General features: G+C 40.6%; 1 protein-coding gene across 2 annotated transcripts in view; it reads right to left on the bottom strand.

Annotated features, from left to right (window-relative positions):
* Positions 1-4,790, bottom strand: part of UCHL3 (ubiquitin C-terminal hydrolase L3) — a 43,601-nt gene extending 38,811 nt beyond the window's left edge. The window contains exons 1-2 of one of the 2 annotated variants that reach the window (XM_035003229.1): positions 4,466-4,790; positions 4,345-4,351 (exon numbers count right to left, since the gene is read on the bottom strand). In XM_035003229.1, the coding sequence (XP_034859120.1) occupies positions 4,345-4,351; positions 4,466-4,507 (49 nt within the window). In that variant the 5' untranslated portion in view covers positions 4,508-4,790. Of the gene's footprint in view, positions 1-4,339; positions 4,352-4,465 lie in introns of both variants that reach the window. The other variant, XM_035003228.1, reaches the window with a different exon arrangement.
* Between the last annotated feature and the right edge of the window lie 11,859 nt (positions 4,791-16,649).

The following is a 16,649-nucleotide window of genomic DNA, read 5'->3' on the forward strand; positions in this document are numbered from 1 at the left end:
GGTTTTATTTTTTATTTTTTAATTTTTTTTTTTAAAGATTTATTTATTTGTTTGAGAGAGAGAGAATGAGAGAGAGTACATGAGAGGGGGGAGGGCCAGAGGGAGAAGCAGGCTCCTCGCTGAGCAGGGAGCCCGATGCGGGACTCGATCCCGGACTCCAGGATCATGACCTGAGCCAAAGGCAGTCGCCTAACCAACTGAGCCACCCAGGCGCCCAAGGTAGGTTTTAATATAGCCTTTTACCAGTGAGAAAACGGAGTCTGAGAGTTTACATGATTCTTTAAGCTCACACTGCCAAAACCCACATGCAGAGCTCCAGGATGCTCTCATCCCCCTATTTACTTTTCTAGCCTCATTTTTTCATTGTCTGAAGTCTCTTTTTTTGTACCTTGTTCTCTAACTTTAGCTACAAAGAACTCTTTGCATTCTCAAAGTGTCTATAACCACCTATTCCCTCCGGGTTTTGCACAAAAACTAGATTTCTCTACCTGAAAAACTGTTACCCTCTGCCCCTAATTTATAATGAATTCCTCCTCCTTCTTTAGGTGACAGTCAAATAACAAAGACTCTGATTTTATAAATTGAAGAAAATAGAAAAATAAAATTCACTTTCCTTTCAAATTTGTTCTAAAGCCACTTTCTCCGGTCTTTAATGGCCTGCTCAGGGCAGCAATAAACTCCTCCTTATTACTTATTTGTTAATGATTTAGGTTTTAACAGAAATTACATTTATTTAGTACTTGCCTGATATTACTACTAATAAACCTATACTACTAGTAATTGCTAGATACAGAAATAGGAGAATAGTAGTTAAATGAGAATAATTTTTTCTATCACTTAACTGGTTTTATTCCAGGTAAGTCCTACCTGCAACATGACAAAGTATCCTTAGAAGGGATTGACAGCATATTCATCAGTAAGAAAAATCATTGCTTATCACATCTACAGAGACACATGGTTACTACTTAATATCTGACAGTTAATAATGATCTCCATATAGTAAATATGGATTGATCATTCTTCTACAAATTAGGCATCATTAGAACATAAAACAGCATTTGCTCAAACTAAGAGTACAATAATAACATATGCAACTATCAAACTGTAACAAGTAAAAGGCCTAAGATTCCATTAAGATAGGGAAATAGTGTGGGGATAGATACTGTTGGGGTTTATCTGGTTTAATTTACTAATTCTCCAAATTTTAAGTCAGTTATTAAATTTCTATTCATTTTCTACCCTCAGTTTTGTCACTAATATACAGAGAATAAAGAAACAACCACAAAAATTTTGGTTAAAACTAATCACTCCTTAGATTTTTTCCCATTCTCCCCTAAAAGCATATTACTTCTTTAAAACAAATTGAACCATGCCAAAGCAAGCCAGAAATAGTATAGAATCATACACTAAATAACATCTTTTCCCTGTTTATGTCACCTCAGAATGGCCTCCTGTCACCATCCAACCTATTATGTTTCTCCTGATGGTCTCGATCACAGTACCCTATTAATTTTTTTCATTGCACTTAAAACAATTGCTAATTGTTTGCTTACTTGTTTATTGTCTATCTTCCCACTGAAATGAAAAGCAGAAAACCATGAATATTTTAATCACCAAAGAATAACCAGCTCCTTCTCAGATACCTGGCATTATAAAAGGTATTATTATTTATATTATATTATATAAATATTATTTAATTAATGCGAAAAAGTACATTTTTTTGTTTTTTTTTTGTGGTTTCTTTTAGTGAATGTGTTTTATAGTTTATTAAGAGTACCTGGGGAAAGTCCAATAGCAGCTAGATCACATCAGAGTTAAATAAGTTTATACCTTATTAATAACAGTATCATCTAAAAAATAGTTTTGTTCATTAGTCTGTTATATGGTTAATTATATTGATTGACTTTTGAATGATGAACTAGCTTTCCAATAACCTGCATAAACTGCCCTTAGTCATGAATTATTATCCTTTTTACATGTTGCTACATTCTCTTTGCTAACATTTTGTTGAAGATTTTTAGATCCCATGAGGGATACTGGTCTGCAGTTACTCATATTATGGCTTGTCTGGTAATGCTGGCCATTAAAATGAATTGGTAAGTGTCCCTCCTCTTCTATGTTTACACAGAATTGGTATTATTTCTTCCTTAAATAATCATCTCAAGGGATGCAGAAAAGTCATTTGAGAAAATTGAACACTGACTCATGATAAAAACTCAGCAAACTAGGAAAAAGAGGAAACTTCTTTATCTGAGAAAAAGTATTTACTGAAACCCTACAATTAATATACCTAATGATGAAAAATCAAATGTTTTCCACCCAAGGTCTGGTACAAGACAAGGACGTCCTCTCTCTCCATTCTATTCAACTTTGTATTGAAGGTCCCAACCAGTGCAATAAGAAATAAAAAGCACACAGACTGAAAAGGAACAAATAAAAAAACAGTCTATTCACAGAGAAAATTATGGTCTATATAGAAAGTTCCAAAACATCCACAAAAAAGCCACCAGAGTAAGTGAATTTAGCAAGGTAGTAGGATACAAGTCAACATATAAAAATCAACTGCATTTCTATACATAGCAATGGACAATTAGAAATTGAAATTTTAAAACAGTATCATTTACAATAGTACCAAAAATCATTAAATATTTAGGTATAAATCTAACATATGTGCAAGTCCTAAATGCTAAAACTACAAAACACTGTTGAATGAAATCAAAGAAGACCCAAGTAAATGATGAGATATACCACCTTAATGGATTACAAGACTCAATATTTTTAAGATGTTAATTTCCCCAAATTAAATCTACATACTTAGACACACATTCACGATTTTTTTGTAGAACTTGATGAGCTGATTCTAAAATTTGTATGCTAAGGCAAAGGAGCTATAAAATAACCTAAAACAATTTCAAAAATGAACAGTGGGAAGATCCATACCATTCGATTTCAAGATTTACTACAAAACTACCGTAATCAAAACAGTGTGGAATTGGGAAAAGAACAGATACATAGATAAATGGAAAAGAACAGAGTCTACATATATGGTAAACTGATTTTTCACAAAAGGTGTAAAAATCATTTTGGATTAAATCTGAGAGAAAAATACCTCCTTCACTATGGCACTAAATCAGAAGTTGCAAATACTGACTTTTTCGGCCCAAAGATTTTTTTTCTCTTTTTACAAAAGTGTCAAAGTGTTTTAAGGAAAAAAATTAACAGCAAATTTCGAAGGGGGGAAACAAAAGAAAATGGACATGATAATGGACAGGGAATGCCACCTAAAGAGTAATATAAAAGATATATGCTGGTTTTCAGTTTTTTACATTTCTAGGTTACTAAAGAGACAGAAGAGTTTGGAGTCATTCTGAAAACATAAAATAAACTGCATAAGATTTAGGATTTGCTGTCAATATTAAAATAAAGCATTTCTATCTACTTTCTGTATATAAGGAATTTTCTACAAGCTCTGAAAACAAAAAAATCAATTAAGTATGTGATGAATCATTATTCCTTGGTGATGAAAAGGAAGATTATGGGGGGCGGGAGGGAAGTATATCGTATGATAAAGTAAGAGAGCAGTAAAAAGTCAATGAGCTGTTGAGAATGAAAAACAGGCCAGGACAAAATACACCTGAGCAAATCAGAAGTTTATACCTGGTAGCACTTACTGTTCTTTTAATCGAGTGGCGGGGAGATGTTCCCTTTTCCCTCACCAAACCTGAACCTTCCACACCCAGGGGAACTTTAAGTGTTTGTAGGTGGGCAAAGAATGGCGCGGGTCCCTATTCCTGCGCTTTCTATGGTATCAAAGCGAAACTGAATTCCAGTTTTCAGGGACTGGAAAAGAAAGGGGGCGTGGCAGGGAAGAGAAGCGACTTGATGGAGCAAGAGAAGATGATTGGAAGATGATTTCATAGTGCGGGCGGTGGATGGAATTACAAGGACTGGGTGGGCGAGTTTACAAAGCTTGGAGTCAGGTAGTGTAGACAAATTAGTCACCCAGAAGGTACAAGGGTTGGGAAATTATGGAGTCGGCACCAGCAGGAGGCAAAACGAAGAGGGAAGAGGTATGGGAATACAGGGTCAACGTGCCAAAGCCTCAGACCCGGCACCCGAGGAAACGTGATGACACGGCAGTGGGACCAGAGGGGGGACTGAGACAGCGGGGAGCATCTCCAGGAGCCAGGTGGGAGGCACACGGCCGTAAAGGGGGCGCACCCGTCTGAAGCAGAGCGAGAGGGCCCTCACTGAATCTAATTCCAGATTCCCAGTAAGCGTAGAGATGCAGGCGGGCAGGGAGGGCTCCGGGGTCCCGGGCGACAGACACCTCACTCACCTGGTTGGTGACCTGAAAACGAAACAGAACACAATTTATAGAAGCAGACGCTCTGAACTAGCCGCGGCAGCCCGCCTCCCTCGAGCCCTGCCCGCGGCCTCAGGCCGAGATCCGAGCCGCCCTCACCTCGGGATTGGCCTCCAGCGGGAGCCAGCGCTGACCCTCCATCGCCGCTCCGCCCGGCCCCTCTCCAAGCCTGACAGCCGCCGCCGTCACAGCCGCCGCCGCTTCCGCCCCCGCGCTTCTTGACCTGGGACCGTCTAACCCTCCGCCCCCACCCCGGGAGGGGGGCTGAAGAACGAAGAAAAGCTTGGCAGCACTCTAGTGCCTTTCTTGCTCTCTGCAGAGCCACACTCAAGTCTTACAAATTAAGATACAATCGAAGAGGAGAAGAGAAGCCACCTCCCTACTGCACAAAGAAAAAGAATCTGAATCCACAGCCAGCTCCCCTCTCACTTGGACTGTTCCTATCCGAGCCAGGCGCTCGCGCGCTACGCATGCGCCATGCACGGGCCTGGGACCGCATGTTCACGCGTGCCCTGCCATTCCTGCAGCTTCATCTGGAGGCGCTAGGGGGAGCCCGAGAGGCGAGACGGGATTGCCACCCACACACATCAGGACACATCAGGAGTACTGAAGGCCACGGATGCCCGGGAATCCTGTCCCAAAAGCTCATTTGTCACGGTGCAGAGGGGATATGTTGGCCTTTTCTGATGTTGCAGAGTCGGGGGGGAGAGGGGGAAAGGGTGCCCTCTATATACCTATTCAATTACGTCTGAAAAAAAATGTCAAGCACAGATTATGAATCAGACCCTGCACTCACCATAGAGTAGAAGAGGTGGACAGAAGAATGAAAAATCACAATGAAGTATGATACATATGTGATAGTGGTAGCAAGAGGTGTAGAACTGCAGAGATGTGCAGCTCAAGGGGGAGGGTGTGTCCAGAAGCTTCCAGCAGAAGGTGTACAGCTGGAGTGAGCCCTTAAGACGTAGTAGACATTAGCCAGGCAGAGGAAGATGCTCTGCAGAAGGGAAAGTGTGCACCGTGGCTGTAGAAACCAGCAGATTGAAGCGCTGAGGCTAGAGGTGATGCTGGAGCGGTAAGAAGGGACAAGCCCATCAAGACATCCGGGCTGCATTCTGAAAACAGCAGGGAACCACGGTAGGATTTTATGCAGGATTTTCTTTTTCTTTTTTAAAAAATTTTATTTTATTTTATTATGTTATGTTAGTCACCATACAATACATCATTAGTTTTTGATGTAGTGTTTCATGATTCATCGTTTGCGTATAACACCCAGTGCTCCATGCAGTACGTGCCCTCTTTAATACCCATCACCAGGCTAACTCATCCCCTCACCCCTCTCCCCTCTAAAACCCTCAGTTTGTTTCTCAGAGGCCGTAGTCTCTCATGGTTCGTCTCCCCCTCCAATTTTCCCCCCTTCATTTTTCCCTTCCTTCTCCTAATGTCTTCCATGCTATTCTTTTTGTTCCACAAATAAGTGAAACCATATAATTGACTTTCTCTGCTTGACTTATTTCACTTAGCATCATCTCCTCCAGTCCCATCCATGTTGATGTAAAAGCTGGGTATTCATCCTTTCTGATGGCTGAGTAATATTCCATTGTATATATGGACCACATCTTCTTTATCCATTTGTCTGTTGAAGGGCATCTCAGCTCTTTCCACAGTTTGGCTATTGTGAATATTGCTGCTATGAACATTGGGGTGCATATGGCTCTTCTTTTCACTACATCTGTGTCTTTGGGGTAAATACCCAGTAGTGCAATTGCTGGGTCATAGGGTAGCTCTATTTTTAGTTTTTTGAGGCACCCCTACACTGTTTTCCAAAGTGGCCGTACGAACTTGCATTCCCACCAACAGTGTAAGAGGGTTCCCCTTTCTCCACAACCTCGCCAACATTTGTTGTTTCTTGCCTTGTCAATTTTTGCCATTCTAACTGGTATAAGGTGGTACCTCAATGTGGTTTTGATTTGAATTTCCCTGATGGCTAATGATGATGAACATTTTTTCATGTGTCTGTTAGCCATTTGTATGTCTTCTTTTGAGAAATGTCTGTTCATGTCTTCTGCCCATTTTTTGACTTGATTATTTGTTTTTTTGGGTGTTAAGTTTGAGAAGTTCTTTATAGATCTTGGATACCAGCTCTTTATCTGTAGTGTCATTTGCAAATATCTTCTCCCATTCTGTGTGTTGCATCTTTGTTTTGTTGACTGTTTCATCTCTCTCCTCCACGAGACTATAAATCCCATGAGGCCTGCAGGAGTGTCTTTTTAAATTCTTCACATTGTTCCCTAAAGCCTAGCCCAGTGTCTGATACATAGTAGATGCTCCATAAATACTTGAGGAACGAATAGAGTCATCAGATATGCTGAAACATAATTTGTCAATAATGTAGGATTATTTGTAAGAGTGAAATGATGAGAAAATTAAGGCAATAACCATGGAGATGGAGAGGTAGGCACAGATTAAAGAGAAACTGTTTTAGGGAGGTATACCTTTGATGAGCAGGAATTGTCTGTTAACTCCAGAGATTTGACCTGGGATCCAGTGCATATTGCTACTCTGTACCCAGTAGAGGGCATTCTGGGAGAGGAGCATTTAGAAGTGAGAAAAAGATAATTTTATTATGCTGAGTTTGCCTTTCTTGAGGAACTTCCAACTCTCCCATTCATGTTCTTCTGGCCACTGTTCTTTGACCTCCGAGGAATTTCCAATCCTTTGACTCCTTTCTCTCCTTATCTACTTGATAGATGCTGTTATACCTACCCGTAAGTGACTTGGTAAATCTGAAATGTCCAGCTTATGATAAGCAGCCATAGTTGCGTAATACTTAGTTGTATGGCCAGGTTTTCAGTGGCATGCCAGGGGCTGCTTTTCAAATAACAGGCTGTCAGTGAATGGCCTTGCTCCAGAACCCTGAGGTTCTGCACTGTGATTCCTTTGTTAGGATTACCTAAGACTCCACATAGCATCCTTACAGACTATGGACGTCGCTAGTACCGTTGGATCTGCTGAGACATAGGGCCAAACAGCAAGCAGCTTGCATTTCAGCATGGACTTGCTGCAGATCACTGTCTTGCTCAGGGACCCACTCAAACTGGCAGCCATCCATATTGCCCAATAAATGTGTTGCAGCTATATTTTCAAGTGTGGCATATGCTGCTAGCGAAAAGCCAAAGAGGCCCAAGTCCTCTGCCTCTTCTCTATTAATAGGAATTGCAAGATGAAGTAAGTTATTCTTCACCTTAGAGAAGCTGTCCCAGTATGCCCCCAAACTTTCAGACTCATAAAAATATTATATAGTAGACCCCCAGTCTTTGTAGGGTTTAACTTCCACACTCTGGCATGAATGTACCTGTCATCATATTGAAGACAGTATTTTTCAAACTTGAATATACAAACATCTGGGGAATCTGAAATGCAGATTTTTTATTCAGTAAGTCTGAGATGGAGCTCAAGAGTCTGCATTATTGGCCCCCATTTTTTTTAACCCTCCTTTCACCTCCCTCTTTCACCTTATAACTTTGAAGTTTTTTCCCACTAAGGGGCAAAGCAGTGTTGATCCTTGTTTTTCATGGATTCTGCATTTTGAATTTGCCTACTTGCTGACATTATTTGTAACCCCTAAATTAATACTCATGTCACTTCCACAGTCATTTGCAGACATGCGCAGTGGCAAAAAAAACTTGAGTTCCCAGCTAAGGTTGAGCAGGCAATACTCTTCCTTTTTGTTTTAGGTCTCGCACTAGAAACAAATGTCCTCTTTGCAATTTTTAATGCCGCTTTTTTTTTTTTTTGCATTTTTCCACTTTTTATTGATGAGTTCAGAGTACATATGGCCCCAAGCATTATGCAGACGTTCTGTCCAGTGTTCCCAAACACAAGAAGGCTGTGATGTGCCTTACACAGAAAATACATGTGTCAGATAAGTTCCTTCAAGCATGAGTTATGGTATTGTTGGCCAGAAGTTTAATGTTAATGACTCAACAGTATGTATTAAGTGAGATGTCTCTAAACAGAAACACATTACACAAGGTTATGTATTGACCCGTTAATGAAAATGTGATCAGAGGCTCACAGGAAACGAACCTGTATTTCCCCTGGGGACAATGGTTCTGTATTTAGTAATGCAGTATTCATGGTGACTTTATAGACCATAACTACCACAAATAATGAGAATCAACTGTGTATTTCCCCACTCCTGGACACTGAGTTCAGCCATGTAACTTGTTCTGTTCAATAAAATAGGGCAGAAATAATGGTGTGCCTGTTCCAAGTCTAGACCTTAACAAGCTTGTGTTTCTGCTTGCTGTCTTGCACTTCTACCATCGCCTTGAGAAGAATGTGCTCGGGCTAGCTTGCTGGTCCCAGAAACACAGTAAAAGACACCTGGAGCACAGCAGAACCACCTCAGCTGAGCCCAGACTAGACTGGCCAACACATTGCTAACCCTTGAGAATTGTAAGGTAAATAAATGTTTGCTTGTAGTATGACTTTGGGTATTTGTGCGTGTTGGGGAGGGGGTCGTTAGTTTGTTTTTACATAGCAACAGCTAATTTCTGTACCTGCCAAAACTTCAAATAATCAAATTAAAAGGAATAGCCAGGTAATTGATACACTTGCCTCAAATTCTAAAAGGCAAATAAAAATGTGAAGTTTTACCTCCAGAAATTTTAAAAATGTATATGGTAATGCAACTTTAATTTGTTAATGAACTGTTTAACTATGTTAACTAAGTGAGATATTATTTTAGCAATGAAGCGGTGATATATATTCAGATTTGATTCAGGCTTTACTCTTAATAGAAACTTTGGCATTTCTCATATATTCGTTGGATCCTTACCACAGTCAAGCAGGCAGGTGAGATAGGGACATCGCCACATTACAAACACGGTAGCTATGGCTTGGAGAGTGTAAATTGTTTCCCAAGGCTGCACAAGTGGCAGAATGGGACTTCAACCTAGATTTCCAGCAGCAGATCCAAAATTCTTTTCAAAGCAGGAAGGAGGCAGGAGCAGTGAAGATGTTGACAAGCCAGGGAGGGTACTCAGAAGATAAGCTGGGGATTGAAGGAAGCTAAAAAGTATTGTTGCAACAGAAGGTGCCAGAATTCCTCTGAACTGTCTATTCAGAAAAATTTCACACCATTGATGAACCACTTAGGTTGGAGATTGAGCCCCAAGGACATCCGAGTCAGCAGGAGGACAGGCAACAGAAATTCATTATTACACCTCTCTTCATGAGAGAAGAGTATGAGGAGGGTTTGAGAAGGTGGGAAAGGAAGAAGGAGAGAGAAGATGAAAAGGAGGGGATAAAAAAAAAGGAGGTAAGTGAGGAGCTTGAGAGAGGAGACTATCAGAGAAAAATCCTAGAACTTAGTGGATTTCAGGATATCTCATTTTATTTTAATTGATGATGAATGAGTTTAGACATTTTTCAAGTTGGTATTGGCTATAACTTCCCATCTGTTCATCTTGGATCCATCCTAAAATTCTTTCTTAAAGCTCCTGTTGCATTTATTATCTATTTCAGTGCTTCCCAAACTTTTTCCCACATGATACATACAGATAAACAATATAATATAATCCATGCCTTCTATTGACTTTAACTCCAACAGACTGATTTTGATGGTTGTCAAGAATATCAAGGTTTTTCACCATTTCCTACTTGACTAAACTCATAGTTTCATTTTCTCAGCCACCGATGAAAATTCAAGAGCTTCTATTCAAAAACAGCAGGATGTTTCTGACAAAGTGATGTCTGACGTCTTAACAAAAGTACTTGTGTCTCAAAACCTGCTAACTCATCCTCATAAATTTCTTTCTTATACTCTGAGGGATTTGGTAATTTATCCAACCTTAAACTGGAATAAGCTACCTTTTTGTTTTATCTACTCAAGGCTATCTACTTTTTTAAGGAACTATAGATTATTTGGTTGTTTTGTGAGAAAACATGGATTTTTGGTCATTACTCCAATGAACCATATTTGCCCTACTGATGCAACTTTACACCCATTGTTCTATTTCCATACGTAGTAACTTTTTGTTATGCCAAATAAAGCATCATCTTTTTAAAGACATTTTAAGTGGCAGTTAAACATAGTAAGTATACAAACAATACCCCTAACTCAATAGAAGTGTTGATCAGCTATGACCAAGTTCATGCATGCACTTGAAAAAACAACTGAGTCACAACTACTGTCTGGCTACCTGTCACCGTAAGAAGCAATCTGATGCAATGTGCAATGCAATTGCTGAGATGTTAAATGTGAAAAAAATAAGAATAACAATGGTAGTTATTGTTATGCAATATTTGTATAACACCTGACAATCAAGTAAAGTTGTCATCACAGTGTTAACCAGCTCAAGGAATCCTCCAGGCTCAGGTCCACCCAGTTTTCCCTAGAGTTATGAGGATCAATTTCTCTATATACCTGTAACTCATTCGTAGTGCACCACCATGACTACCCACTATCTTATACTATTTAATAGGAATATGTCTAGCTATCTTCCTACTGTATGTGTATGCATCCTGTCATCATCTGCCTTGAGCCTGCATTGCATTCCCAAAACACCATCCCCAAACACAGGCTTTTTGCAATACTTAAGAACATATCCAGGGCGCCTGGGTGGGTCATCCCTTGGGCATCTGCTTTCAGCTCAGATCATAATCCCAGGGTCCTGGGATCTGGCCAGCATCATCTGGCTCCCCACTCAGTAGGAAGTCTCCTCCCTCTCCCTCTGCCCCCCCTCCCCCCTGCTTGTGTTTGCTTGAGCTCTCTGTCTCTCTCAAATAAATAAATAAAAATCTTTAAAAAAAAAAAAAAAGGAAAAGAAAAGAACATATCCAAACCTTACATAATTTGGCCTCATCTGCCTGTGGGATGGCTTAATACTTCTCCCCCACTTGATCAGAAGTCACGACTACCACAATCTAGCTATGTTTCTATAAGCCGAGCACTTAACCTACTTAGGTCTCATTTTAAATAAGAGACTCTGTAAGATCCCTTTAAGCCAGAAGTTGGAACCTGTGTCTTGTTGCAGGTTTCACATAAATGTGCAAATTGGCCAGGTGAAATGAAAAGAAGAATGTGGGGACAGTGACAAACTGTAACATGTAAAACCTATCTAAATGCATTCTTACTCAGCTTTTTATATAATTCATTTTGTTTTCTTTGTTTGGTTTTAAATATGTGGGTAGGCCAGGTTTGGCACAAAGGCTAAGAATTTGTGTAATCTGCTTTAAGCTCTAAAACCTACTATGCATCTAGGATCAGTAATCATGGTTTATACCCAGCTCTGCATCTTTGCTTATGTTGCCCATCCATTACTACTACTATCTCCCATGACCCCCACCCCTGCAGTAAAACACACATACAAACACACACACAATCACTCACATTCTTGAATATCCTGGAGTACAAGTAGAACATTCAGTTAGCACAAGGAAGCTGAGAAGGATTTCAGCACGTATTCTGGGAGTTCTGAATCCCTCTGGAGTTCTCTGAAATTAGACTGCAGACTGTAAATTAAAACCAGAGTTTGAGGTTTTCCCTATTGGTGATGTTGCCAAACATTCTTGAACTTAATTTTCTTTTTTTTTTTTAAGTTTTTTTTATTCATTTGAGAGAGCATGAGGGGGGGGGGGGGGGGGGTTGGGGGGGGAGGTGCAGGGGGAGAGGAAGAGGGAGAATCCCAAGCAGACTCCCCCTGAATGCAGAGCCCAACGTGGGGCTCTATCTCGTGACCCTGAGATCATGACCTGAGCCGAAATCAAGAGTTGGACGCTCAACCCACTGAGCCACCTAGGCAACCCTTGAACTTTAGTTTTCTCATCTTTAAAATGGGGACAATGTATGACAAAGATCACTTATATGCTTCTTTTGAGGATTGAATATCATGATGGTTATAATAGGAACCAGTATTTATTGAGCACTTACCATCTTCAGGAACTTTGCTGTGTGCTTTACATATGTGATCTCATTTAACCTTTAATAAACACCTTCTAAGTCAAATATGAATAGCCTCATTTTTACAGATTAGAAAGCTGTTGTTCAGGAAGGTCACCTTTACTGAAGTCACACACCTGAGTGGTAGAGGACAGATTTAGATGTGACTCTCAAGCCTCCAGAACTGTCTTAATTTCCTAGTGCTGCTGGAACAAATTACCACAAACTTTGTGGTTTAAAACAACATAAATTTGTTATCTTATAGTCTGAAGGTCAGAAGTCCAAAATGCGTCCTCCTGGGCTAAAATTAAGGTGTTGGCTGGGCTCTTGCATGAGAGAATCTGTGTCCGTTCCTTTTCCAGCTTCTGGAAGATGCCTGCCTTCCTTGGCTCTTGTCCTCTACCACTGACACTTTCTCTCTGACTCTAACTCTTCTTTCACCATCTTCCACATATCAGGACCCTTGTGATCACACTGGGCCCACCTCAGTAATCCAGGAACATCTTCTTATTTTAAGGTTCTGGGATTAGCAAACTTAATTCCATTTGTAAATTGAATCCTTCCTTGTTATATAACATACTATATTCATAAATTCTGGGGTTTTGGAAGTGAATGTTTGTGAAACTAATTAAACAAGGATGCCATTCGACTGGGATGGCTCTACTGCCGTGCTGGCCTCTGTGAAGTAAACCAAAATCTGTGCCCGTGAAGGCCTCAAGTTTACAAGGTCAAAACACTGAGGACAATCAAAGCACACACAGCCAACGTGAGGCTTCAAGCCATAGCCAATCAATCTCTTCCTTACTTTGCTTCCACCATTTCTCTATGAAATCTCTTCTTGAGCTCCTGTCAGTGGAGTGTTCCTACCATTTCTGGTTTGGCACTGCCTGATAGGAATCGATTTTTTTGTTCCAATAAACTCTTAAAAATTTTTAACAGGCCTGAGTTTATCTTTTTTTTTTTTTTTTTAAAGATTTTATTTATTTATTTGAGAGAGAGAGAATGAGAGACAGAGAGCATGAGAGGGAGGAGGGTCAGAGGGAGAAGCAGACTCCCCGCCGAGCAGGGAGCCCGATGCGGGACTCCATCCCGGGACTCCAGGATCATGACCTGAGCCGAAGGCAGTCGCTTAACCAACTGAGCCACCCATTGGGGGGCCATTATTTTGCCTACCACATCCACTGATTGTATAGTATAGTACAGAGTTAGTAAATGTATTTAGTGGATATCTATTGTTTTTGTTCCTTCAGTATCTTTTCATCTAAGTTTTTTGGCATCATCCTCACCTCTGTCTCCTGTAGAGTACATCTTCTTATCCTTTTTGTTGCTAGTGACTGCCAATTACACAATTCTACCTCCTGTGGCCACAATAGGGGGCAGAGAGAAAAAATAGTAATGCATCACCCTAGACCCAGTATTGGTCCGAGAGGTGGGCATACAACCCAAATAGTCAAATCAGAGTCCTTCTTTAAGAATTGACATGGAAGGGGTGCCTGGGTGGCTCAGTCAGTTAAGTTTCTTTCTTTTTTTTTTTTTTTTTTAAAGATTTTATTTACTTATTTGACAGAGAGAGAGACAGTGAGAGAAGGAACACAAGCAGGGGGAGTGGGAGAGGGAGAAGCAGGCTTCCTGCCGAGCAGGGAGCCTGATGAGGGGCTCAATCCCAGGACTCTGGGATCATGACCTGAGCCGAAGGCAGATGCTTAATGACTGAGCCACCGAGGCGCCCCAGTCAGTTAAATTTCTGACTCTTGGTTTTGGCTCAAGTCATGATCCTTTTTCCTTTGTTCACTTTAACTATGGCCAGGAGCTCAACCCTAATCTCAAGGGTGGGGCTGCAGACTCCTATGAGGGTCTCTCTTAAGGCAGTACTGCTAGTGATCAGCCCTCCCCAACGGGGGCCTTTGAGGAAGCCCAGTAAGGCATTTCCCCTACCCAACTTTTCCTTGAGTAGTCAAGGCCATTCACAGTGGGATGGGACTGATTCAGGGTAGGTGCATGTATTTGCCAAATGTAAACCCTCTCCCGACCACCACCATTTTCCTTATCTATCCATCAAATTAACTCACCTTACCAGTCCCTTCTCAATAATTGGTTCCAGCTAGACAAAATATCTTACACATCTATAAATATACAAATTTTATTCTTCCAGAGGAGCTGTTTTTTTTTTTAATATTCTTTAATCTATATCTTATATCTTTAGGAATCAGCTCATTTATTTCCTGAATGTCCCCATGACACCCTAAACTTGGGTAGGTGCCCTACCTCTGTGCTCACATAGCACTATTTGCTTTCCTTTAACACATTCTAGTGTAACTTTGTTGCCAAAAGATGAGCTCCTTCAGGGATTTTCAACTGTGCTTTACCCATTTCCGTATTACTGGAGCCTGGCACATAGTAGGCCCTCGATAAAAGAAAAAGCCCCCCAGTGTGGGGCTCTGCATGCTGGAGATTCTTCCCCCCCTCCTTCTCCCTCCCCTTCTGTGCCCCCACACCCCCGCATGCACATGCACGTGTGTGTGCTCTCTCTCTAAAATAAAATAAACAAAATCTTTAAAAAAAAAAGAATTGAGATGGAAGAGCAGCTTCCTCTTTCCCTTTGGATCATGAGCCACAGGCTATGACTTCAGCGATGCTAGTGGCCATATATCTACGGGCAGGTACCCTCCTCTACAACATATGGAGAAACCTAAGAGAATAAGCCAACAGACAAACTGAACGTCAGACCACAGATGATAAACAGCGATTGGGCCCTTTTACTATTAAAATCTCACAATTCTGTGAGATTCCTGCAGTTGGCTCCACTCCTACATTTCAGAAGCCACCCCTGTGAGAGGATGATTTGGCTATTTTGCTCAGGCTACTTTGAGCTGGCTTAATATCACTTGACACACAAGAGCCCTAAAATAAAAGCTTAGATTGCAGTACTACTTGCTTCATGTGTGTCAATTTTGTTTTCTTCATTACACTGTAACTCTTGTGAGGTCAGAGTTCATGCCATGGTTTGGAGACATCCTCTACACATCTTTCAGTGCTAGATTTGTTTGTTTAAGAGCTCCAAAAAATGTTTTCTTATTTATATGTCCTACTTACATGTAATCACAAAAAAATAAATATAAATAAAACAAGTTATACAGCTTTAATTTTAGCATTTTTTTACTCTATTCATAAAATCTGTGTTTTCCAAGTCTGAAGCTTGCATAACTTCTGATCTTTAATATGATGGAGGTCTTAAAAATAAACAGTTGATCGTATGTGCTTCTGAAGTGTCAGGAGCACAAGAACAAGATTAATAATTGGCAGAGATTGGCCTAAACACTACTGACATTTTACTCTCCCCAAATTTTATCAATAGATTTTTGAAAAGGGACACTAATGTTTAAAAAAAGAGCAGTTTTAAAAGGAATGTGTGGCTCAGTTGGTTAAGTGTCTGCCTTTGGCTCAGGTCATAATCCCAGGGTCCTGGGATTGAGCCCCACACGGGGCTCCCTGCTCAGTGGGAAGCCTGCTTCTCCCTCTCCCCCTCCCCCCATGCTTGTGCACTCTCTGTCAAATAAATAAATTTTTTTTAAAGATTTTATTTATTTATTTGAGACAGAGAGAATGAGAGAGAGAGAGCACATGAGAGAGGGGAGGGTCAGAGGGAGAAGCAGGCTCCCTGCCGAGCAGGGAGCCCGATGCGGGACTCGATCCAGGGACTCCAGGATCATGATCTGAGCCGAAGGCAGTTGCTTAACCAACTGAGCCACCCAGGCGCCCTCAAATAAATAAATTTTTAAAATCTTTAAAAACAATTAAGTGTATGAAAAATACAGAAAAACACAAAAATTAACTTTTTAATATATGTCATCTTTTCACCTTTTGGGAACATTTTTATGTAATTAAGGTGTGTGTGTGTGTGTGTGTGTGTGTGTGTATGCAGCCCTCCATGGAGCATAATCTCTTGGCAACCAAGAGCTTCAGAGAAATACTCCCTAACAAATGGAATTGACACACCTGGGATGCATCACAGTGTTCTATCTTTCCAGACTTTCTTTCATAGGAAAGAAATCACTGGATTAATTCAGGGACTATGTTCCCAAGTCAGTTAGTACTTTTAATTATGTCCAATAACCTTGAGTCAGTGGCTTTTTGGCACAGATTCCCAGTGTTACATGCCAGGCACAATTCTAGAGGTTTTACATGCATTAACTAATGTAATCCTCCAACAATCCTACAAGGTTGTTTGCTGTAGGCAGAATTTTAAAGATGCTCCTCCCCCTAAGAGTCTCATCCACTGATTATTCAATCAAGTACTAATCTGGGTACTTATCTGAAAAGGTTTTGCAGATATAA

The sequence above is a fragment of the Mirounga leonina genome, unplaced genomic scaffold (genome assembly GCF_011800145.1).
Source record: "Mirounga leonina isolate KUSES-001 unplaced genomic scaffold, KU_Mleo_1.0 Mir_127, whole genome shotgun sequence".
In the NCBI taxonomy this organism is placed as follows: Eukaryota; Metazoa; Chordata; class Mammalia; order Carnivora; family Phocidae; genus Mirounga; species Mirounga leonina.